This window comes from Mauremys reevesii, linkage group 4 (assembly GCF_016161935.1).
Source record: "Mauremys reevesii isolate NIE-2019 linkage group 4, ASM1616193v1, whole genome shotgun sequence".
In the NCBI taxonomy this organism is placed as follows: Eukaryota; Metazoa; Chordata; order Testudines; family Geoemydidae; genus Mauremys; species Mauremys reevesii.
In genome coordinates, this window is record NC_052626.1 from 11800527 (window position 1) to 11826159 (window position 25633).

The 25633-nt window shown below is 45.2% G+C and overlaps 1 protein-coding gene across 5 annotated transcripts in view; it reads right to left on the reverse strand.

Moving 5' to 3' along the window:
* Positions 1-25633, reverse strand: part of ARMH4 (armadillo like helical domain containing 4) — a 133788-nt gene that overhangs the window by 41139 nt on the left and 67016 nt on the right. For 4 of the 5 annotated variants that reach the window (XM_039536306.1, XM_039536305.1, XM_039536307.1 and 1 more), the window contains exon 5: positions 22697-22936. In XM_039536306.1, coding sequence (XP_039392240.1) covers positions 22697-22936 — 240 coding nt within the window. Of the gene's footprint in view, positions 1-10309; positions 10369-22696; positions 22937-25633 lie in introns of those variants that run through there. The other variant, XM_039536309.1, reaches the window with a different exon arrangement.

Below are 25633 nucleotides of genomic sequence, written 5' to 3' on the forward strand. Positions count from 1 at the left end.
CAATAGGGCCCAGGCTGGCTAGGGTGATGATACATCCCGTTGTGGCAAGGACAGGCCTCGTTTTCAGCTCTGTCCCGGCTGTCCCTACTTCTTTGCCAAACCTGGACATTCGTCCCAGCTGCAAGGCAGAGCAGAGAGAGGCAGCTGCTGCCTGGGGATCAGCTGAAGCCAGCACTGTCCCTGCCCACCAGCAGGAAAGCGGAGAAATTTGCTGCTGGCAGGCAGTGCTGGCTTCAGAGCTGACCCCTGGGCAGCGCGGAGCTCGGGGGTGTGTGTGTGTGTGGAGGAATCAGTCTCAGCGGGGGGAGGCACAGAGCTCGGGTGGGGAGGGGGAGCACAGCCCCAACTGCAGGTGGGGAGGGGGTGGGGGTCAGCCCCAACCCCGGGTGGCACAGGGATCGGGGGGTCAGCCCTAGCCCCATGAGGCAAGCGGGAGGGGTGGGGGGGGTGTAGCTCCGGCGAGCCCCTGGCCATCCTGTTTTTACTTTAAAAACGCTGGGATGAGAGCCAGGTTATTTTCTCAAGCCTCCTCTCTTCCCACCTCTGGCGGCAGCTTGTGTTACTGCACCTGACCAGACAAGTTCTCTGGAGCAGCTCATGCTCAGGTCTGCGATTAACAGGCGTTTAAAAAATTAACGTGTTAATTGTACTGAGATTTTTAAGAGCAGATTAGACAAACACCTGCCAGGGATGGTCTAGATCAGGGGTGGGCAAACTGCAGCCCACAGGCCACATCCATTTAATCCGGCCCCCAGCTCCTGCCAGAGAGCGGGGTCAGGGGCTTGCCCCACTCCGTGAGGCTCCCAGGAAGCAGCCGGCATGACCCCCCTACGCGGAGGTGTGACCAGGCAGCTCTGTGCGCTGCCCTGTCTGTGGATGGGGCAGCGCACAGAGCCGCCTGGCTGCGCCTTGCAGCCGGAGGCGGGACATGCTTCCAGGAGCTGCTTGAGATAAGCGCTGTCCAGAGCCGGCACCCGGAGCCCCCTGCCTGTGCCCCAATCCCCTGCCCTGATCCCCCTCCCACCCTCCAACCCCTTGGTCCCAACCTGGAGCCCCCTCCTGCACCCCAAACCCCTCATCCCCAGCCCCATCCCAGGGCCTTCACTGCCTCCCTGCACCCCGACCTGGAGCCCCCTCCCGCACCCTGAACTCCTCATTTCTGGCCCTTCCCCAGAGCCTGCACCCCCTCCCACACCCCTACCCCCAATTTTGTGAGCATTCATGGCCCGCCATACAATTTCTATACCCCAATGTGGACCTCAGGCCAAAAAGTTTGCCCACCCCTGGTCTAGATGATACTTAGTCCTGCCATGAGTGCAGGGGTCTGGACTAGATAACCTTTCAAGCTCCCTTCCAGTCCTAAGGTTCACACACTTGTTTGAAAGATGCAATCAAATAATTTATTCAGTCTCCAAGGGCCCTGAGGGGAACGCCAAACAAAACAAGCCATCCAGCCCTGCCATTTAACTCTTCGAGTACCAGCGCTGCAGCTGTTCAAGATGCAGGAAGGAACTTTTGCACTGTCATTCAGAACAGCCATTCCTCTGTTTGGAAGAATTTGTGGGGAGGGAAGAGGGTGTTTTTTAAAAGCTAAATACAGATTAAATTAATCTTAAAATGTATTCAGACTGAAAGGGCATTATAGTGATTTGAACCGATCAAGGGCCACTCTCAAACTGGGATGGCGATTAGATGCTGCTCTGGTAGGGTGCTTTAGAATAAGAGGGTTTCTGAATGGGTTCCTGACTTCACAAATGTCTGTGCAAAACAGCAACAAACTGACTAACATTGAGAAACGTTTCCAAAATATATTAACAAGCTCAGCATTAATGTTTGATCTGACTTCAGATCACCATCTTTATTGCAGTGATCAGTGTAGACAGCACCTGCACCCCCAGGCAGTGAGCGCTTAGCTATCTTAGCACTAAGTTGTCCTCTTGTTTGGCTGTTATGTTGTATTTGATCAGGTGTCTGGCAGAAGTTTTAGTCCTGCCTGTGTGCTGGAATTGTCAGTTGCAGTGTCCCAATAAATCCGTGGATTTCTATAAGCGAGTATTATACTATTTGTTTGTTCAGTGCTGAGTGTGTGTTTGAGTCACCTCAAAAAGCACCCGAGCCAGTGACCACTGAAGGAATGGAAAGACTCTCACTGAAAGTACCATGATGACAGACCCTGCCATGAAGAGCTTTCAATACAAACAGGATTCACTGACAAGCCCAAAGCAAGGAATAACTGGCAGGAATTTTTAGGTTTATATTATTAACTACCATTGTTGGCTCATTTCTTGTGGGTGTCTCAGAAGCAGCACGTCTTACTTGAATGCACAGAGACTATATCAGAAAGAGACACCAGGACTTTAAAAGTTTGCAGATTTTAGTACGAAATGAAGATTGCTCTGAAAAACTGAATAATACGAGGAAGTGACATTCGTTGGGGATTTCCCATTTTAATAAAAGCTCAGTGATGACTGGCTGGTTGAGAAATGGCTGGAGTGTAACGCAAAATAATCCCCACTGCACACAAAGGAGCTGGACCAGCAGCAGAACCAAGCATTGGGAAGGTCTGGTTTATCACCAAAATCCAAAAGCAAGACAGCAATCCATTCAAAACGCCACTCTACCCACCCCACCCCACAGAGCCTAAGACTATAGCAGCTGAGAGTCAGCCAGTCCTATGAAGAGCCCTGACTGGATTTTTAAACTGCTCTGCCCTAGGGTGAATCATCCAGTCTTGGCACGTCTGCACTCATCACCACTACTGGGGTGCAAACAACATGGAAGTGAATCTGGCCTCCCATGTGGAAGGTGTATAAGATGTAATATTAACATCAAGAGGAGCTGATGTAACGAAGGTCCAGATGGACAAGATGCAGCAGAAGAAGAGAGTGCTATGAAATATTTAAACACTTAGTCCTGTAGTTTGTAACACTCCGAGTCCAGATAAATCTGAAAGTTCTGCACAAAGCAAGCAGACAGGGGCCAGCACAGCGACACTTAAGCAGACTGCAAGCAAGGCAGGCTGATTACGTTCCTGCAGGATTTTGTGAGTGCGCTCCTAACCATCAGCAAATGAGCTCTAATCTCAAAGTCAATTTTAATAGCAATTCCCAACAGCAGGGGCCAATAATAAACAAACAAATGAGGAGCGTGGATTTGATTTAAATCAATTTGATTTAAATCATGATTTAAATCACTAGTCAGGAAGACTCGATTTAATCATGGATTTCTACATAAAAGTGCATTCTTGTTGGTTGTTATAACCTTAATACATAGTCTTCACAACTCAGAGATAAATATAGGTTTCATTTTCAGAAGGTACACACTATACATTTTTAAAGTGATTTATTTTGAAAATTTTTCAGATTCGTTTTACAGCTATATCAGAAAATGAATGATTGTTTGGGTATTTCATTTACCAAAAGTAATTGAAGCAGATATTTAAGAAGTCATTGGGAGGTGAACTACCTCCAGTTCAACAGGTTAAACATTAATATTTGGAGGATTTTCTTGCCAGGCTGTATTAGGAGGAGAACATCACCAGACAGACATTTAAATTGGTTTATTTAACTAAAACAACAACGTTAGATATTCTGGATTATTTTCTTCAACAGCAAACACATAATATTTTAACAAAAGCATATGAATTTTTGAATTTAGTTAAACATTCAGTTTTTTAAAATCAGGTTTGTTTCTGTTAAAATGGTTTAAAATTAAAATAGTTAAATAAAATATTTTTAAAAAAATTAAATCGACTGTCAGCCAGGTCAACATGGGAAACTTAAAATATTGGCTTCTGCAGCTAACTCAGTCATCTTCACCTTTGTTTTCCTGTTTGTTCATAATCTAGAAAAGAAAAACAAGCTTTCCTGCTTTTTCAAGTCCCAAACAATTTCTCAATTTGGAATGAATAGTCCAAAGGAAGAAAATATGCTTTCTACCCCAGCAGAAGAAGCTACTGCTCTTAAAAGTGATATTATCACTTGAACAGTCTCTGAATCTAAGTGCTTATGTGACTTCCACCAGTTCACTGGTGTGACTTTCTTTAAAACATCACCAGCAAACATATTTCTTGAATGGCTCTTATTCCCAAACTGGGTCTCTTTTACAGCCTGCTGTCATTATAGGTTCTCCCTTCTAGTAAGAGAATGCTATGGTAGATCTCAAATCAGTGAAGGCTACACTCAGGCCTGGTCTACACTAAGGTAGGGGGTCGAACTAAGGTACGTGACTTCAGCTACGCGAATAGCGTAGCTGAAGTCGAACTACCTTAGTTCGAACTTCTTACCTGTCCACACGCCCGTGGTGGAGTTCGACCCGGCAGGTAAGTATAGACCTACCCTCGGAAAGACCTCAAGACTTCTGGACTATGCTGCTCAAACAGTTTCACTTTTGTTTCTACTGTCTGTCCCTCCCTTCTCACATTTATCTCCAGATTTCTCCTTGTCCAGAACTTTTCCGCCCCCAACGATCTTCTATTCACTGAACTTTTTGAAACTTTGCACTTTTAGAGAGAGGTAAGGGATGAACTCTGTGTACAGAAATTTGCAGAGAGACAACAGGGTTAAGGTCTGTTATTTCTCACCTCCATATATTATTTATTTATTTAAAAACATTTTTGCTGTTAACAAGCATGTTATCTCTGGAGGCACAAATCCACAGTTTGAGAACTGCAAAACTAAGCATCTCTGATGGTATCTTCTAGGCTGAGCACTGAGTCTCAGTGGGTAGATAGAAAGATTAACCTAAATAATCCATACAGAAGCCCCTGGAATCGCATAAAACTGGGTCCCTAATCCATGAACTATTGGAACTCGTTTTCTTAAACATTACATTAATACTATAGAATTAAAATTTATAATCCCTATTCCATGATAAAATATCTTTTGAGCTATAATGTATCTTAATTAAAACCATCTTTAGATAGGTTTTTTCCTCAAAAAGTATATATATATTTTAAAAATCGTTGATTTTTATCCACCCTGCAAATGAGTTTAGGAGTCACAAGTTTCTCTCTCCTGTTTCAAGAGAATCACATGCCCTGGTTCATGAAAGCACTTAGTTAGGAACTTAACTTTAGGAACATGCTTAAATCAAACTGACTTCACCTGGGACAACAGCACATCCCTAAAATTAAGCACATACTTAAATGTTGTCCTGAAAGCGCTGCTTTCCTGAATAGGATACTGAGAGATGGCTTCAACCACCATTCCAGGGGACATACGTCCATGCTGATGACGTGTTCTGCTCAATAACAATCCAAAGCAGTGCGGACCGACGCACGTTCATTTTCATTATCTGAGTCAGATGCCACCAGAAGAAGGTTGATTTTCTTTTTTGGTGGTTCAGATTCTGTAGTTTCCGCATCAGAGTGTTACTCTTTTAAGACTTCTGATTTATTTAGCATGTGCATAGTCATCTAGCCAAGCGATGGCATCTTCAGTGGCGTGATGCAGTTCTTCTAGGCCACCGCTGAACCTAGTCGGCAGGCATTCAACAACAATGTGTGTCACCATCTGTGTTGCGCCACAGCTGCACAAAAGGCTGTCACGAAGGCCCCAGCGATACTGGTTGGCTGCACAGAGACCTTGCCCGGTCCGGAACCTGTTCAGCAGGGACCATTGGCAATGGGGCAGGTCAAAACCAGGTAGGCAAATTGTGGGGTCGGCAATGAGGGACTGGTTGGGGATTATAACAGATATCCATTCCTCTCGCCAGAGTGTTTCCGCCCTAACATCCTGGCGTGGCGGGTGAGACCATAATGGGTGACATGACGGCAAACGTGCAGCTGGTGGTTTTAAAAGGTCATTGTGCTGCGGCAGCATGCTCCACACCTTGTCCCTGTTAGATTTTGGAAGATTCCTATACCTTGGGTCGAGTGCTGTAGCTACCTTTAAAAATCTCACATTGGTACCTTCTTTGCGTTTTGTCAAATCTGCAGTGAAAGTGTTCTTAAAACTAACAACATGCGCTGGGTCATCATCCGAGACGGCTATAACATGAAATATATGGCAGAATGCAGGTAAAACAGATCAGGGGACATACAATTCTCCCCAAAGAAGTTCAGTCACAAATTTAATTAACACATTATTTTTTGAATTAATGTCATCAGCACAGAAGCATGTCCTCTGGAATGGTAGCTGAAGCATGAAGAGGCATATGAATGTTTAACATATCTGGCATGTAAATACCTTGCAATGCCGGCTACAAAAGTGCCATGCAAATGCTTGTTCTCACTTTCTGGTGATATTGTAAATAAGAAGAGGGCAGCATTATCTCCCGTAAATGTAAACAAACTTGTTTGTCTTAGCAATTGGCTGAACAAGAAGTAGGACTGAGTGGACTTGTACGCTCTGAAATTTTACATTGTTTTGTTTTTGAGTGCAGTTGTGTAACAAAAAAACCTACATTTATAAGTTGCACTTTAGCAACAAAGAGATTGCACTACAGTACTTGTATGAATTGCATTGAAAAATACTATTTCTTTTATCATTTTTACAGTGCAAATATTTATAATAAAAAATAATATACACTTTGATTTCAATTACAACACAGAATACAATATATATGAAAACGTAGAAAAATATCCAAAATATTTAATACATTTCAATTGGTAATCTATTGTTTAGCAGTGCAATTAAAACTGAAAATAATCACGATTAATTTTTTCGAGTTAATTGTGTGAGTTAACTGCAATTAATCGACAGCTCCAGCTCAGGCCTGTTTTATCTACCACACCATTGCTACTATCAAGTTTCTTTCTAGCAAAGTTTCCATGACTAGTCTGGACAGCAATTGTTATTTGTCTGTGAACTAAGAGTCCATTGACATAAGGATTTCAGCGGTGCATTATTAACTATTTATATCACAGCAATACCTAGAAGCCCCACCTGAGACTGTGTTCTAAATTCTGAACAAAATCTCTGCCCCAAGGAATGTAAATAGACATTGCACACATGGGAAGCATTATTATCCTTATTTTACAGGTGGGGACTGTGGCACAGAGATTAAGTGACTTGTCCAAGGTCAGACAGGAAATAAGTGGCAGAGCCAGGAACTGAAGTCAGCGCTTACAAGTCGTAAGCCAGTGCTTCCTCTCCCAAGGGATTGGCCCTTGTGAACAACTTAAACCCCTTCTTTTCCTCAAGAGAGCACACAGTCCCTGAGTCACCATCCAAACTCACCTCCTTTTTGCAGCCTAACTATTGGCAACAGCAAAAACAAACACCACAACATCAAACTCAGCCTCCCGGAGTTTGACTGTTCCTAGGGATTTCCTCCACGACCTGCTCTGGCCCACAGAGACACACCTATCACCTTCATGCTCTGGCTTGAACTAATGAGATCTGCCTGCCAGCATGAGGCAGCAGTAACAATTATCCTAACTGTTAATGGTGCGTTTTAGCCCCTGAGCTTAGGGTGGCTCAACAGAAGAGTCCTGCAGCACTGCACAGGGCCTGCCAGCCAGTGACAGTCCTGTCTGATGTAAACACGCTACTACCTGTCTACAGGATGGAGTAGCCTATAGCAGTCTGGCTGGCACAGTGCTCAGAACAGCCTGTCTGCCCCGATTATAGAAACTAGAAATCCCATTAGCAACTACATTTAAACAGTGTGAAACTGAAAAGCGAATGGTAAACAAATTAGAGCCTGTGCAGATGACTGAGAAACTGCGGGGGGCGGGGGGGTGCCTTTGTGTGATTCCCGGGCCTGCGCTGCTTGGCACATTAGCTACGTTATGTACTCCTCTGTCACGCAGCAGCAATGTGAAGTCAAGGGGATTCTCTCCCTGGCTGCGTTATCTAATACACTAGGTGCCACTGACATCCAGCAGAACAACTTTCACAAGCAGTTCCCCTCAGTGGGACTTAGAAGCCAGACTGCTGGATTGGGATTGTCAGGGACTCTAACCCCAACAGCGAAGTTCGTTGTCTGACCGCAGAGAGACAGGCAACACCAGCAAGGTCCGATCAAAAGTTCTTTATTGACAAGTGCACGCGTCAGTAAAGAACAGCTCGTATCCGAAGAGAACCAGCCGCCTCTTTTACAACTAAGTATAGGTTATATAGACAGTTCCGTCGCGTCACAAATTATTCATTTCACACAACCCATATCCCACCCCCCTTTGGTTAGTAACAAACCCTAATAACAAAGCACATCTGTCTTTCTTTATAATGTAAGCAAGTTGTGATGCCCCAGCAACTTCTTATCAGCATGGTTGCCAAGCACCAGAAGCTGGAAGACAGGAGTTAACGCAGTTGGTAACGTGAGGAATGCACCTCCCTCTCTTATCTCACTTTTTCCCAGGGCTTTGTGAAACATGCTGCTTCTCAGTATTTTTCCATGCTGGGATTACCCAGAAACCTCTGTTAGCCTGACTTCAGTCAGGCTGGCATAACTGGTTTTGTGCTACATCTTTATTCAGGCCTAACAGGATGCTCCTTTGTTCAGTATTTCCACCAGCAGAAGCAGTTATGGCTAAAGTGAATGAGAGAAAGGATGAAATACCATATCCCCATTTAACAGAGAGAGAGAAACTGAGGCAGGGAGAAGTGACGTGACTTGACCAAGGTCACACAGCACATCAGTGGCAGAGTCAGGAATAGAACTGACTCAGCACAGTGCCTTCTCCAATGCACCACAGTAGCTTATGCATAACTAATCATTTCTGAGCCCTGGCCTGAGGAATACAGAGGATTGTGCCTTTTAAATCACTCCTGTGTGACCCTGGGCAAGTCACGTAGCCTCTCTGTAAGCATGGGCATAACAGCACTGCCCTGCCCCACAGGTGTGTTGTGAGGATAGATCCATTAAAGATTGTAACCTGGTTTGAGATCTACTGATGAAAGGCCCTGTATAAGAGCAGGTATTATTATTATAATCACCTGTGCCAAAAGTCCCTTTGTAAAGCATCTACATGCAGTAAGTGTTCTCAGGATAATACTAATCAGTACATTTTAACTGATACTGTATTAGATGCTTGTAAGCAGATTCAAAATGTACCTACTGCTTTTATTCTTGACCTTTAAAACTCACTGGCCCGTATGCTTTTATTGGTGTTTGTTTTCAGAGCCCACATATTAGGGACTGATCATCAGCCAAAGAATGAAATAGTTCAAAAAAAGGACCTATCAGATATTAAACTGATAAGAACAAACACTACACTTTTGATACTTATTAATTCTTATGGTTGCACAATATATTTACACATTTCCTGCTGAAGATGAGCTAAATATGTGAATCCAAGTTCGGTTGTTAAAGAGGCGATATTACAGTTGCAGTTTTTCTGGCCTATGCATAAAACCTTCCCTAGCCATTCTAGCTGACAGCGGCGACACCTACTGTTGAGAACAAAAAGGGATCACTACAGTTCCCAAGTAACTGAATTCAGTCTGCAAGCCATTCAGGCCTCCAGATGTTACTACATTTTATGCCAATCCAGAGTTAAATTCTTAGCTGGTGTAAACTGATGCAACTCCAAATGGAGCCATGTCAATTTACATCAGCTGAGGATCTGGCCTCAGAACTGCATGTTCCTCCTCCTTCCAGATGTAAAAGCCTCTTCTTTTTACTTAAAACAAAATTACTGTCTAGAAAAGGGATGTGATCTAGTAAGAACACCACCGCCGCCCACAATTAGCACAGGTAAATTTCCCACAGCACAGTCCATCAACACAAAACTTGGGCCAACTCTGCAAAACAGTTGATGAAACTTTCAGCAAACCCGGGTAAAGCTTCCCAAGAGCCTGGGCTGGTTTGTCATTTCAGGTGGAAACTTGAGTGGCTTTGCATGGCTGGGACACCAAATCCAGCAAAACTAACCGCTGCTGACTGGCTTTTGCTCTGAGGTTTATTTGAACTCAAAATTCAAAGCTAAATCAGAGGGGTGTGAAGCACAGTATGACCCAGGGTGAAACAAAGCCATGTGTTGCACCACTCTAGTCCTGGTGGATGGTGTTAAAAAACATACACTTCAAGACCCCAGGCCAGATTCTCATCAGCTGGAGCTAGGCCGATTTATGCTAGCCGAGGATCTGGCTCCCCACCTGTTCAAGTAACAGTTTCATGCGCCGCAGCAAAAAAAAATTCTGAAGCTGCCCCAGGGCAGGCAGAAGCAGAAGAGGGAAAGGCTCCCAGAGCTTCCCCCGACCTCCCTTGTGCACTTACACAGGAGCAGCTGTCTTGGGCTAACGTGGAAGATATTGAGCCATCAGCTAACATGGGATCATTCCGGCAGTCAGGAACTCTATTTCTGGCCTGTGACGCTGGTGGAATACAGGATACAGAACTGAATCCCAAGAGCTACCCCTCTTCGGCCTGGCAGTGGGTAACTTTTCTGGTGCATCTAAAGTGCAGGTACTAAGCAGACTTCTGAAAGGCAGACAGATATATCAGCTGCACATTAAAGTGCCTCCTACATCAGTAGCATGCTATTGACACTTAATAATAAACCCAAGCATCATAAATAGCACTCAGAGAAAATCTCCAGTTAAAGAGAAACACAGTTGAATTTATAGAGGTTTGCTCTACCGAGGCAGTTTGCTTTGTCTCATACTACACTAGACCTCCCTCCCACTGCAGCACGGTAGATACAAGAGAGTGTATTTAACTTGCTCTCAATTGCAGAAAAGAGAGTGTGTGGGAGAAAGGTTTTTCCACTAGGAAATTTCATTGGCAATCCCAGGCTATTCATACAATCACTTGCCTGAAGCTGTTTATAGGCAGTTGCAAGAGAAGGACTGAACTGAATTTTGGGCCTTCCCATCCCCCACATAATATGTCAGTACAGCATTCAATTGTCCCCTGCATCTAAGTTCCAGCTGGCAAGCAGGAGAGGTGGGTGAATCTGAGTTGCCTGCCCCTGAAGATACTTAGAACCATTGAGGGGTTACCCTAACCTACACTGGATTTAGGCCACTGGAGGCTAGGCAGAGCAGAGATCCTCTGTGCCTGTCTCATTCCCCCACCCCTGCCCCGGCACACCCCCACTGCCAGAGGGGTGGAGAGCGGCTGGGGCAGACGCCAGCTCCTCTGGCTTGAGACCAGTGGGGATTTACTTCTTGTGAAAGGAACAACAGCTCCACTGGCAACTTCCAGCCAGAATTTGGCCACTTTGAGCTGACTGAGCAGCACAAAGAGGCAGAACAGCCTGGAGAACCCAGCCCAGAGACCTCTCATATTTGATCAGTCCAAGCTCGATTTAACTTCAACCCAGACTTGCAAATTTCAACACATCCAGAGTCGACATTTTAATACAGGTGAGTAAAATATTAGTTGTTCTTTATAATCAGCACAGTAAAGGGCAAGCAAGTAGATTCGGTGCTAGGGCTGAGAAGTCATCATGATGGTTTCTCAAGGCTGCTTTAACCCATCCTTACCGAAAGGGAGAAATGACTCTATCCTGGCTGGGCTGCAGCGGCAGGAACCAATCTCACTGCTCTGTTTTGAATCAAGGACCTGTTCCGAAGTCTGTGTTTCAGGACAGATGTGTTTAAAGAGCTCCACAGCAGTCCAATGGGACAGAACAGCACATCTCACATCAGGTGTGTGTGGGGGGGGGAAAGTCACACACCACTGCCCTGAGGAAAGCTTAGGCTATGTTGACACTACCGGCCTATGTTGGCAAAACTTGTGTCGCTTGGGGGGGGGGTGAATATTCCATTGTTACACCAACATAAGCGTTCATGTGCAAAGTGTTATGTCAGCAGGAAAGCTTCTCCCGCCAACGTAGCTTATGCTGCTTGCGGGGGTGGGGGGGTTTATGCCGATGGGAGAGCTCTTTCCCGTCGGCATAGACCGTCTTCAGCACACATGCTGTACCGGTACAGCTGTGCCACTGCAGCACTATAACTGTAGACGGGCCCAAAAATCAGAGAAAGCAGCCCCCTGGTTATATTCCACATGGAAGTCAGACCACGAGTCGTTATCAAGAACCTCAGCTCTATGGCAAGCACAGGACAAGGCTTAATGTCCAGAGTCTCGAGAAGTTATACTTGGTGCAATGGTTTGTTGGCTGCTCCAGTGAAAGGCAGCAGGAGTCTGATTCAAACCCCTTTGAAGCCCATGGAAAGACTTCCATTGGCTCAGGCCCCAGGTGCTTTAAAAGAAGGGCCAACTCACTGGCCCAACCTTAATCATCAACATATGCAAACAAGTCACAAATACACCACAGAGGCAACATTCACTTTGATCACCTAAAAGTCAGGGTTAAGATTCCAACAGGGATGTTAACACGATTCCAAGGGCTCTCATCACATGGTCACACAATACGTTTGATGCAAAATGGCACATTTGTTGTACGAATGGTTGCAATATGCAGTGCAATCCAATCTAATGTATTGTTTGCTGAATAGCACAACTGCTGTGTGAGCATGTTACAAAATTTGGGAACCCACACAGAGGAGACTGCAGAAGGGGACTGAGTAGCTGCACAGCTTAATTTGTGGATGAATCAAGCGCAGCGATGATAATATGGACCCTTTCACCTGAGCTCACTGGTTCAATTCCTGCTCAGCCTGGTAATGACAGTTGTCAGCAGATGTGAAATGAGCTGGTGGAGTCACTCAGATTTCCAAGTGAACAGGTGCCCATATAAACAAACATCACAGTTAGTACTAGTTGGCAGTATCAGCAGAGAGGGCAAGAATTTAATGGCCATGGAGACTGAAGTATACTCTCACCACTCAGGGAAGTCTCACTAAACTGCTCCACCCAACACATCTGAACCCCTTTAAGGGAAACTTCCATTGATTCTCCATGTACTTCACCTGATTGGTGGTGAAAATATTTCTCTTTCAAGGACTGTTTCTCTCCTTTCAATGGGAATGAATTAACTGCATCTATATGACCTCAAAACTACATTATCTCATATTCTCATCGACTATACAAGGTCAGCCCTCACTAATACTTGGATGAGTCAGCTCCAGGTAAAACCTAGGTCCAACCAAGTGCTGTAGGTGGTTCAGTAGAGGTGGTCAGGCATTCTTGTCTCAGTTTGTTAGACCGCAATGCATCTCAGCATTTTTTAAAACAGAAATTGAGGAATACCAGATCCAATTGAAACTGCAGGGGTATTTGAGGTAGGATCAATGTAATTATGTAATTGGAATTTAGCCAAGGAACTGCGGCTAAGCTAACCCTAGGATAGCATTGTTAACCTCAGCACTTGCAAGAAGCAGTGTGTTTTTCTTAATGACAGCAAGATGGTCAGTCCTCACCTTTACATCTCCAGAATTATTGTATTAGTTATTACATGAAATGACACCACCTCCAACAGCAGAGTGCTGCTTAGCATCATACTGGAGCTTTGGTCCAGTACTGAGTTGGAAGGAAGAGAACAAGAGGCAGTGTGTTGGTTACTGTCAGCAGACAGGATACTGGGCTAGATGGACCTTTGGTCTGACACAGTGTGGCCGTTCTTATGTGTTCCAGCTGTTAGAGCAGGGTATGTCTACACACCAGTCTATGGGTGTGATTGCAAACTAACTTTGATCTAGCTAACATGGCTACTGGAACAGTGACACTGCAGCAGTACGTGTTTCAGTGCAGCCTATCTGCCCGAGTAATTATCCAGGTGGGTTTGTACAGTCCATGCTAAAGTCTGTGCTGGTCAGGGCCGGCTCCAGGCTCCAGGCTCCAGCGCAGGAAGCAAGTGCTTGGGGCGGCCAATGGACAGGGGCGGCACGTCGAAAAATGAAGCGGCACGGTAGAGCTGCCGCCGAAGTGCCACCGATCGTGGCTTTTTTTTTTTTTCTTCGCCACTTGGGGTGGCAAAAAAACTAGAGCCGGCCCTGGTGCTGGTGAGTCTTCATATGCTAGCTAGATGAAAGCTAGCTCAGGTACGTCGAGAAGAGCGACAATGAAACCCAAGACTGCAGTGTAGCTATACGATCGCAGCAGGAGACCTGCTGTGTGCTTAAGCTCTCGGGGCCCATAAAATGGAAATAGTAATAATCAAGGTCATGTTCACTGGGAAGTTATCTCCAGTTGGACGACATGCCGTGAAAAGATCAGATTACCTCACACTTCAGAAGACAACATCCACGTGAAAGAGGCAATAAGGAAAGAATCTCTTAGCTACTCCAATCAAGTGAAAGGAAAGGACCTTGAGTTCTTAGCGCAGAGCCCAGTACCTGCGATCATGTTAACAAAATTCTAAAAAAGCTTTATCAAGATGCATGTTTACCTACCCAGAAAGGGAAAGTTCAGTTGTGCAGACACTTCAGCTAGAAAGTTCATTTTCTATTCAAGACCAAGGAGAGAAAAAGCAAACCTAACAGAATTGGAAAAAACTTGGTAGAGTTGTAGGACTCACTTTAGATTAATAAAGCTTCAAGCACAGACGGCACTGCCAATAAATTAAAAGAAATAATGCTTTACTGAAACCCTTTCTTATGTTCCCAGGTTTGTATGAGGCTATGATTAGAGCTCTTCAAAAACAAAGAAAAGAAAAAACGAGACCTGGGGCAATATTCATCCTATCGATCCCTCTCACTGAGTAATGCCGATTCCAACATCTCTGTGAACAACATTTGCTTGAGGTTTGAAGGAATTATTTTGTTATTGGCAACCCAAACACACTTATTTCCAATAGATGTTCCTGTCTAGCCCTCACATAAGATTTGTATGTTTATCAAAAAGGAGCCCTTCCAGAAGAACTTTAATCTCCACTGTCCTACATGCTTTTATTTGGACACACAATATGGGGGAGGGTATATTTAGTTTTAATCAATTCTGGCTCTTCCTTTCTGAGCTGGATACCATTCCTTTCCATTCTCAGCAGATAGCAATCTTTTAAAGCAGACGTTCTCAGTAAAGCACAATATCGGTGCATGGTACTAGCCACAAGTGTTCTCTCTCCACCTATTTTTCCTTTAGTCACTGTGCAATCAGAACAACACTTTGGGGTTCAAGATTAGTATCAGAAATGAATTCCCCCTTATAAGGAATGAGCTGAAGGCTGATGCACACTTACATCCTACTCTTCCAGAGGGCTTACGTGGGATGTAAATGGTATGCAGGCAGGCCTTCTGCCCAGGAGTGTCTCTCATCCCCTGAGAATAAGCGCTGTCCTCTGATATAACAGCTATTGCATCTATACAGAAGGCCACACAGCTTAAGGATCAAAGCAAAAGTCTAGGAGCCAGGAGGATCTGGGATTCTCATCCTGGGTGAATGATTGAATAACTGGGACCTGGGGAAAGTTACTGGAGCTTCTGGAAACTCCAAGGAGACCAGTTGTAGAAGCAGGACGTCGCTGAATACTAAATGTTACTTCTAAGTGAAACTGAGCTGTCTGGGGTGATTAAATTACAGGACAGAGGAAGAAGATAAGAATATTGCCTGTGCTATGAAACACAAGAAAAGATCTTTAAATTTCAGATTGAAAAAAGCACCATTATTATTTAAATTGCAGGAGTGCCTAAAAACAGAACAGAGATCTTCCAGTCTAGGTATAATCCAAGAGGCAGCAGGTGAGAGGGATAGCTCAGTGGTTTGAGCATTGGCCAACACAAGGAAACTGTCTCGAAAGGTACAGAGACAGGCAGGGTTAGCGCAGAGCCAAGGTTCCAACCCCTTGATGCTAGTCAGCAGCGTTCGGCTGGTATCGTGTGCCCAGATCATGGTCTGGCAGCTGCTGAGGGCGCTCCCAAAGACATTGCACCTAGGCAGGCCATTCGTCCGGTTTTAAAACATACAGCCCTGCACTACTCTGGTTAGTCCACATCCAGTACTGATTTAAAACCAATCTGGTCTCAGGCCCAGAGGACACCATTTGGAAGAGCTCCCCGCTCTGCCCCCACCTGGGGCAGGGCAGGTGTGTAACCCGCACAATCTAGGGCATGCTCTTCAAAATGGCATTCTCCAGGAGGCATGATCTTGCAAGGTGACGCCGCCGGGAGCAGGCCCACGGCATTCCTAGAAACCCCAAAATACTAGACATTTTTGGTAATGTGCTAGTGGACACTTTCACTGCAACTGCCTCCTGCATATCCCTGTAACAGCTGCTGCTAGTCCACACCCCCCACCAGCCGCAGGGCTACAGACCTCAACCACTCAAATACCAGGGTGAGTATGTTTGAATGGCTTTTTGGTTTTTCACTTCAATAGCCCAAGTCTCTCATATATTAAATGATTTAAGCAGCAGCAAGTTCCAAATCAGGATCAGATGAGAACTACAGTGAACCACTAAAACATCAAAAACCTTCCAGCACATCCCCTTTGCGCCCTTCCCTTCCCCATCATAAAGGGCTCTTATTGGCTCATGCAAGATCCATCTAAACCATCTGAGACTTTTGTACCTCCCCCACCTATTCCTGAGTAGCTGGTGTCAGAAACCATGAAGGGGCTGGACAGGCCTAATGGTCAGAGCCAGAACCAGGAGTCCAGAATGGTGTTAGAACAAGACCGGAACAGGAGCAAGGCTGGAGCAGGACTAGGAACAGGGCTGGAGCAAGCTAACACTTGTAGAGTCTGTTATCACTACCAGGAAGGGGAGAATTCTAAGCCATGAAGCAACATTGCATGGTACTAAGCTGCCATTTCTCCTGGGAGGCTTATATACCTCCCCTGAGAGTCACCAGAGCAGCTTCTGGATTGGCCAGAGCCTAGCACAGGAATGACTCATCAATGTGGTTTAATGGGACTCCTGTTGGGGGATGAATCATTACTTTATACCTGGAGAGAGACTGCAAATGCCTCTATCAAATTGACCAAGGGGAGAGAGGGGGATAAGGATTGTAGCAAGCAGGTGGCTCCATTGATTTGCCTGGCTTTACCCTCCTATTCATTATCAGCTCCCAGGCCGGGGAGCAGCCTACAAAAGGAGCTCAGCTTTGAGCTGCTCCTGATTTCTTTGCAGTCTAGCAGGGAGTAAGCCAGGCTAGACTAGTTTTTAAACTGCAGGAGGTTTGCAGGCTGGGTAGTTGGCATCAGCAGGCTGCCTAGCTTCACCCCACAGTCTGTAATAAACAGCGGCAGGTGGCGTGACTCTCCTCAGCCCTGCTTACACCAAACTTTATCGGTTGGAGCCACCCATACTCCCTTTGGCCTGATCTTCAGGTATTCTGTGCTTCAGTCTGTTCTACTGCTGAGGCTGTTGTTTCACGGGAGGGCTGGCTAGCTTCGGGATTCAGAGCCTTTGATTCCAAAAGAGCTCTGCACTGCAGGGGTACCTAGGAACAGAATGTGGAATTACAGCAGCCTTTGGGAAGGGCTTAGCCCCTCCTAGGTTTACACTGTATCAGTGGGCCTTGCTAATCTGCGTCCTTGTGTAACTGATTTGAAACTGCTCTCAGTCAATAAGATCTGAGCCGGAACCTCTTGTATACATCATACTGGACACTGATACAGGGTCTCCCCATTGTCCCATTGAACTGGCAAAGGAATTCTCTGCTGCTTCTAAAACTCAAGGCTGAAATGGGGAAAAAAAAATGCTGCGGAGGTAAGTGCCTAATAACTTGGTTGTCGACATTAATGGCTGACCCTAGTTTACTGTCATGTCTGACAAAAATCCCTTTTTTGTTGTTGTCGTTGATGGGAAGAATGAAGGCCAAGAGAGATGTGGCTTTTTGTATGAGCTAATATGTCTTAAGTCTCTCAGCACAACTGGAGGTGATAGTTAAGGATGGATAGTAAATTGATCTAGCCAAACTTACTCTGACACAGCTTTAACTGGCCACATAAACCTTTTGGAAGAAGCTGGTATTTCAAAGCTGCTATTTGAAAATGTTGCAATATTGCTGTTTCTCGGTATATTCAGCCAACAATGTCGGACCAAAATCAGCTCAGATTTCTTATTACATGTGTGTGAAAAAGACCCTTTCTGTTTTCCCTTACCTTGATAGGTTTATAAAGATACATTTATTATCTTAAGCAGAAGCTTAAGATTTCATCTATTTCTCATAGCAGTTTTTTCAGAATTAACCCCTTTGAGTGCTGTTAAGCACAATCCAATTCCCATATCTTCTGAGAGTGCCCAAGGCTGCCCCACTTTTGCGCTGTTCTATGCTAGAGCCTGGGAGAAGCTGCTGGATACTACCCATACTTCCTTTTTCTTTATCTTTGCCTCCAACTTCATTTCTATTATGGAATCAATAATCAAGGTATATCCTACAGAACCATGTGGATCTTATTAACTCTTCTAACTGACTAACACCAGATGGCCTGCGTAGATTCAGATTTCTCTTTTCCACCTCACTAGGGAATGATGAGACTATCAAATTTTTACTTTTAATATAGTGGGCTTAATTGACGACTACGCTCCTTCAGTATTACACTGATGTAACTTCTTTGGTCTCAGCTGAGTGTAAAAACAGAGCAACAGAGTCATCGCTTGGACCCATTGTGCCTAGGCCCAAGGGTGAACTGCATTTCTCTCTGAAGGCCCAATCATGCAAACACTAAGGGCTTGTCTACAGTTGAAAGTTGTTTTTGATTAAGGAAGGTGGGATGTTATTGACATGAACTGGAACCGTATAGATCATTGTTGCAACCAAAGTCCTGTAGTGGCACCAAATCTTGTATAAAGGGGGTCAAATGAGGTGTCTAAGACAAGGTTATGGTTTGCTGGTTATGGTTATGCTGTCTATATGTGTGCATCATTTTTGTAGTTGAAGTTATGAATATTGGCTCTATACTGTCTGTATTTCAAACTTCTGCTATGCTTCTGGGTGACACCCCAGACAAGATGGTGTCAGCTCTGCCTAGTCTGCTTGATGGCCCATTAAGGACCACTGATCCATTGAGAGAAGGCAGATATGCCTTGTAACTCAGCAAAGTATGCAGGGATTTGCCCAGACTCCATTTTGCTGTAATTTTCCACAGTAAGGACAAAGAGGTCTTATTACACCTGGAAAAGACTATAAAAGGCTGATGCCTCACCTTCATAGGTATAGCTCAGTGGTTTGAGCAGTGGCCTGTTAAACCCAGAGTTGTGAGTTCAATCCTTGAGGGGGGCTAAAATCAGTACTTGGTCCTGCTAGTGAAGGCAGGGGGCTGGACTCGATAACCTTTCAGGGTCCCTTCTAGTTTTACAAGATAGGTATATCTCGATATATTATTTATTCTTACCTCTGGAGGGACTTTGCTACAAATGGAAGCTCAACACAAAGAACTGATGACCCATCCCAGCTGTGGATGTACTCCAGAGACTTGATTTGAACCTGCAGTTTATTCCATCACTGTTACAAGCCTGAACCAAGAACTTTGCCATTTTTCCTTTGATGAATAAACATTTAGATTTTAGATTGTAAAGGATTGGCAACAGAGTGATTTGTGGGTAAGATCTGATGTGTAGATTGACCTGGGTCGGGGGCTTGATCCTTTGGGATCGAGAGAACCTTTTTTCTTTTACTGGGGCATTGGTTTTCATAACCATTTGTCCCCATAACGAGTAGCACTGGTGGTAATACTGGGAAATTGGAGTGTCTATGGGAATTGCTTGTGTGACTTGTGGTTAGCTAGTGGGGTGAGACCAAAGTCCTCTTTCTCTGGCTGTTTTGGTTTGCCTTAGAGGTGGAAAAACCCCAGCCTTGGGCTGTAACTGCCCCGCTTTAAGCATTTTGTCCTGAATTGGCACTCTCAGTTGGGTCCCGCCAGAACCAGCGTTGTTACAGAAGTGTATGAATTTAAAATGCAATCAATATTCCTGAATGACTCCATGTGTGGAAACTCATATTCCACAATAAGAGTGTCCAGACATGGAGCTGATCAGGAACAACTCATTGTGTAGACAAGCCCTTACATAATGCTTACTACTATGTGTAGTCCCACTGAGCACTACGCTGAATAGTGTTTGCAGAACAGGGTCATAAACCTTTTTATTGCATCAGTCATTGAAAGGAGATATAACTAGAGAAAGTAGAAGTTGCCTTTGGGAAAAACAAAACAACACACCCAGATAATTTGACCACAGGCTTATTTTTGTGATTCTAGATATTTTCATGCAGGAGTTACTGTGGCAGGTGCCATTACAAGAAGGCAGATAGGCTTATTAATGTTTAGATGTATTTGGAGGCTGATTCTGGTTCAACAAGAGAAACCTGATTAAGTGTTTGTCTTCTTTTAGATCTAAGACTTTCAACTAGACAGCTCGAACAGGTTCTGGAAACCAGACCAAGAAAACAAAGTGATGGTCCAAATGTGCATTTTTCATTTGTTATGAGGAACATAGCTGTTGATATCAACAGACATTTTAAGTGCTTCATCTGAAGAGAAGGAAGAGGAACTGGCAAGGAGCTGTATAAATTCTCAGGAGAAAATAACCCATATAACCTATATTCCAGGGAGCATTCGTCCTACTTTAGTCAAGGGCCACTCACCAGAGAGGTGCCTCCTGCTGGTTGCCTCAGGGGTTAGCTCTTTCAGCCAGCACACCCTCTCCTGGTGGTGCCTCTGCTGCCACCTTTTCCGCCCACATACCCGTCTCAGCCCAGGAACCTCAGTGTCCTTTTCATCATTCCACCCTCCAGCTGTGCCACCATCCATATTTTCCCCCTTCAGGGGGAAGGGGGATATTTCCCAGTTCTATAGTCCAGCCACTTCCCCAGTGGCCCCCTGCTTTGGATCCCAGCCCACGGACCCTGTAGATAGCAGCCTTCTGCTGCTTCTCCTTAACTTCTCTGCTCATAGTGCTTCAATTCCCTGGGCCACTGCCCTGCAGCCCCAGCACCTTTTTCACCCTCTTTTCAGGGCCTCCAGCCTGCAAGTCCCAGCCGCTTGCTCTCCCAGTCCCTGCCAGCAACTGCTCTGTCCAAGGTGCTAACTTCCTGCAGCCTGCTGGTAACACAGTCCTTTCCCCTTGGTCTCCCTGCAGGTACTGAGTGTCTCTGTCCCAGCAGCTCCTTTTATGTAAGCCCACTGGGCCCTGATTGGCTACTCCCTGCACAGCCTCCCTAGGCTGCTTTTAACCCCTTCCTTTCTGGTGTGGGGTGGACACCCTTAAACACAAACTTATGTTACATGGTAAATACTATAACAGAACTCATGTAAACATACATATGCTCTAATATATGTGACTGAACTCCTGTAAATGGCTACAACACACTGACACATCTGGCGATGATTGGCAGCTCAAGAGGCAAAGCTTTGCAGAGATACTTATCCAGGGTGCAATCCTGCCAGGTGTCGAGCACTCTGGCCCTGAACCAGGCTAACCACGCGCTTAACTGTAAGCATGTGAGTAATCCCATTGGTGGCACTGAACTGGTCAAGCCAGCACAAAAGATCTGGTAAATTATCATTTTCTCCCTAGACACCATAAAAATAATGCAACAACAAATGAAAAGCTTTCTGAGGCCTTCTCAGTGCAACCTTTCTCTCCCAAATATTCACCTGTTTATTCCTCTAAATCCAGTTCTTTAAAATTAACCAGCAAGGAGTTAAGGAATCAGAATTATTTACTTCACACATTGTTCCTGTCCAGTTTAATGGGCTAATAAGACCCATGCAACAGATTTTACACGTGAAACATGAAACAGTTTTTCCAAGCAAGATTTAGTCAGCCAGAGTGATGTCAGATCAGACTCAAACTCAATCTGCCCTCAGCAGGGAACAAGCAGCCTGGCAGTTGAGGATCTCGGAAAATGCTTCAGAGGAAACTACCACCACCAGAGCAGGTCGGAAATGGATTTGCAGGGGAAAGAACTGCCAAATGCAAGGAATTGAACTCCTGGCAGAGGTGCAAGTTATAATCACACAATACATGATAGAGGCTGAAGATAAAAGGACTCGAGACTGGTGATCTCTCTCTTTCTTAAACCTTCTACTGGCCCACACCTTAGGCCCACTGCTCACCTCAGATGGTTGCAAGCACCCATTTCAAGTCCTAACGCGTTCAGCTTCGGCGTACAAGGATGGGAAATTCACGTCATGTCGACAACTAAAGCTGTGACCACAGAAGTTTGGAGACAAGGCTGACGCTGTCCTTGCAGCTTTCTATGTTGCCTTGTGCAACAGAGATCACCAAACAGCTGGTGACTTCTCATACAGTGCAAGCTGCAATGGGTAGGCCCAGGAGACTGATCGAGGGCATGGCCTTCCTAGACTGGTGGTTTTCCCAGGTGGGGATATCTGGTCTGGTCATGCAATCCAGAGCTAGAGATAAGCTGGGCACTGACTGAATATAATTTCATGTAGGCCTTGGTTTGTAACCTTCACCAGTGCTGCCTCACATACCATGAACTCATTGCCTCAAAGGCTGATGCATGTACCTGGAACAGACCTCTCCAATGAAATAACAGGAAACTGGCACTGAAAAGAATGCAGCAGCAGGTGAGAGCAACAGTAGCAAAATGCTTGACTAACCGCTACTCTTCCCTGTCCTAGCAGGCCTCACTTTGCTGCACCTCTCCTCCAGCAGAGGGCACCCAACTTTCCCTTTGAAGCTCAGTTTTCAGCGCTTACCTTAGCTAGCAAGTCTGTCCGCAGAGTGATACGGTGCGAGGCTTTGGAAACAAAGGGCTAGAACAGGTGCACTGAGTGGGTTCTCCAGTAAATGGGATGTTATTTGACTGGGGACACAGAGCCAGATTCTGATCCCGGTGACACAGGTGTCCATCTGGAGTACTTGCATTGCCTACAGTGACGCTACTCTGGATTTAGTGAATACGTTAATTATACAGCCCAGGGGGTTTCTGAGCAAAAAATGCAAAACAAGGAACACTCCCCCTTAAAGAAAGAAGAGAAGAGTTGCTCTTACCAAGGCCCTGGTTTTGCTGTTCCCATTCAATGGTGTCTGGAACTTGGTAAGATACCCCAGCCAGCTGTGCGGCAGAGTCTCCTATGCCAACTACAGGCTCCTGGGAAGTTTCGCCAGGAAGAGTGAAACCTGGCAGCTCCGTGTCACCCTCCATGCTTTCCTCCATTGAGTCTGTATCTCTGTCTTCCTCCTCTTCCTCTTCTTCATCCTCCTCTTCATCCTCCTCCTCCTCCTCCCCCTCTGGACAAACAGAAACCAAGACAAAAACCACAGTGAGGAAGATCCTGCAAAGCTGAAGATTTATACGGCTGTGTCATCAGACTTTACTAACTGGGTTTGCTACCAGAACAGGTTTTATTTCCTTCATGCAGAAAGACAGATTGATTATTTGAACCAGGCTGTCTCAGTTTTATAGGGTATGTGACACCTAGGACTGGGTTAATTTGGAAAAGCTATCACAGGGGTTGGCAATCTTTTAGAAGTGCTGTGCCGAGTCTTCATTTATTCACTCTCATTTAAGGTTTCACGTGCCAGTAATACATTTTAACATTTTTAGAAGGTCTCTTTCTATAAGTCTATAATATATAACTAAACTATTGTTGTATGTAAAGTAAATAAGGTTTTTAAAATGTGTAAGACGCTTCATTTAAAATTAACTTAAAATGCAGAGTCCCCCGGACCAGTGGCCAGGACCCGGGCAGTGTGAAAGCCACTGAAAATCAGCTCACGTGCCACCTTTGGCACACGTGCCATAGGTTGCCTACCCCTGAGCTATCAGCTTCCTGAAGTTGCTAAGTAATTATGTTCTGTCTTCAAGTTATTCTCAGCCAATAAGATGTATTCTAAGGACGTCTGGTGTCAGTGGTGGAGTATGTTGTCATTCAGTATCCTGAGTGTGTGCGTATTTGGGTGTGTGCATGGTGTATGTGTGTACGCACACCCAACAAACATGTGCCTGTCTTGACAATTTTCAATTAAAGTGAGAAATGTTTTCCTAGTTTCCAAGCTTTAAAGCAGCAACAATTTGCTTCTGCTTTTTATTATCAATATTTTCACAGCACCCAAACACATGCCAAGTTATTTCCCAGCACAATCAGACACACTCCCGGCTCCAAAGAGCTTACAGCCAGAAGAAACCTCAATCCTGCAATCAGATCTGCTAAGGCAGATGCATGGGCCCACGCGGAGTCCCACTGACTTGTGCTGGCACATGTGTTTTCAGTGAGGATCACAGCAGGGACCGGATGGGGCAAGGAAGGACAAGGGTTACAGCAGTGTCACATGGTTACTTCGTTTAGGCAAATGTACTTCTAGGTGGCTCCATTTAAAAAAAAAAAAAACATTTGAGTCACTATTACAAAAACATCCTCAGCTGGTGTAAACTGGCATAGCTCCATCAGCTACCCTGATTTACCCAGCTGAAAATTTGACCCACTGTGTCTTCCGAAAGTCTTTGAAAGAATCCAGTAGTATTAAGATAGCCTGTGACCCTCTTTTCACCTGGTTGCTAGAGTGCTGGACATCTGAAAAGGCAATAAGCTGATAAATAATGATCAGAAATATTTTTGCAAGTCAGCCTACACAAACAAAATATCACTGTAGTTTATCATTTACATAAAGCTCACTTTGATCTGTTACAAACTGCTCTACAGACGTAATCAGAGTAGAAGACGGTCACCATACATCTGGAGGTGTATTCTAGTCAGTGGGCCTCAGTCTGTGTTTAAAAAAAAACATTCTAAGAAAAATCCATGTTTGCCATTTGGATACTCCTAACAGGTGAGTCATTTGGGCTCAGAACTGTGTCCCACGTATATTACTGCCTTGGCAGTTAGCTGGAGCAGCTCAGCTTAGATAAGGCTGGAAAATTCAAATACGTATTGCGACCCTGAGAGCTGTGCCGTATTTAACATGGCTCTGCTTTACCCTGCTACAGGATGCGATTACACTATAACAGGCCTGGGTCCAGGAGTAAACTAGTAACCAAGCTGGAATAACTTTTGGAAAGGATGTTGCTTTGTGGGGAGGACACTCATGTTTTGAATTCATTGGGTTTTGAGTTCCCCCTCTACTTAATATTTCAGAGATGAGAATGACATTACAATTTACAAGGCTTCGGTGTGCCGTGCTGCATTAGTATCAAAGACTGGTGCATGACACAAGTGTGTATATCATCAGGGATTTGCTTTAAAAGGCTACATTGCTTTTCAGATCTTCAGATGAGACAATTTCACTTTGATGAGTTTTATTCAATTCCAGAATTTGATGCAAGTGATGCGCTATTTGGATTTAGCATAAAGATCATTCCTAAGAACAATTATGCCATGCAGAGTACTGAATAGAACTTCAGGGGTCCCATCAGCCCCTTAGCGTCTCATTACCTTTGATAGGAAAAAGGCAGGAGTATTTCATCCCCCTGGTGGCTTTGTCCTTCTGCTTTTCCTGTCCTTTCAAATCAACGACAAGAACTTTCACTGCCATATTGAATGAGCTCACACCAAAACAGTCAGCCTCTATAAACAGGGCTGGAGCTTATCCCTGGTGGGTCATGAGGCGAATGCTTACAGGAGAGTTACAAAGACAAATTAATGTTGGTGTTCTGGTCCAGTACCGGGTTTACCATGGTGCCAGTGGCTCCATGGCGCCAGGCCCACACTCAGAAGGAGCCCCGGAGTCCAGACCATGGCCCCACTTCCCTTCCCTTCTCTGCCTGTGCTCTTCCCCAAGGCCTCGCTCACTCCTCTTCACCCCCATCCCTCCTGCCTGACCCCTGGGTGTGGGGCCAGTGGCGCAGCTGGGTTGAGAAGGCTCTCAGGGGTCACGTCCCAGGGTCTGGGTCTGCCCCACTCAGCTCTGGCTGGGTGGTCTCTGCTGCCCACTGCCTGCGGGGCCCAACGTGCTTCCTCGGGACGAGCTGCCTTGGACCAGTGCTGGCAG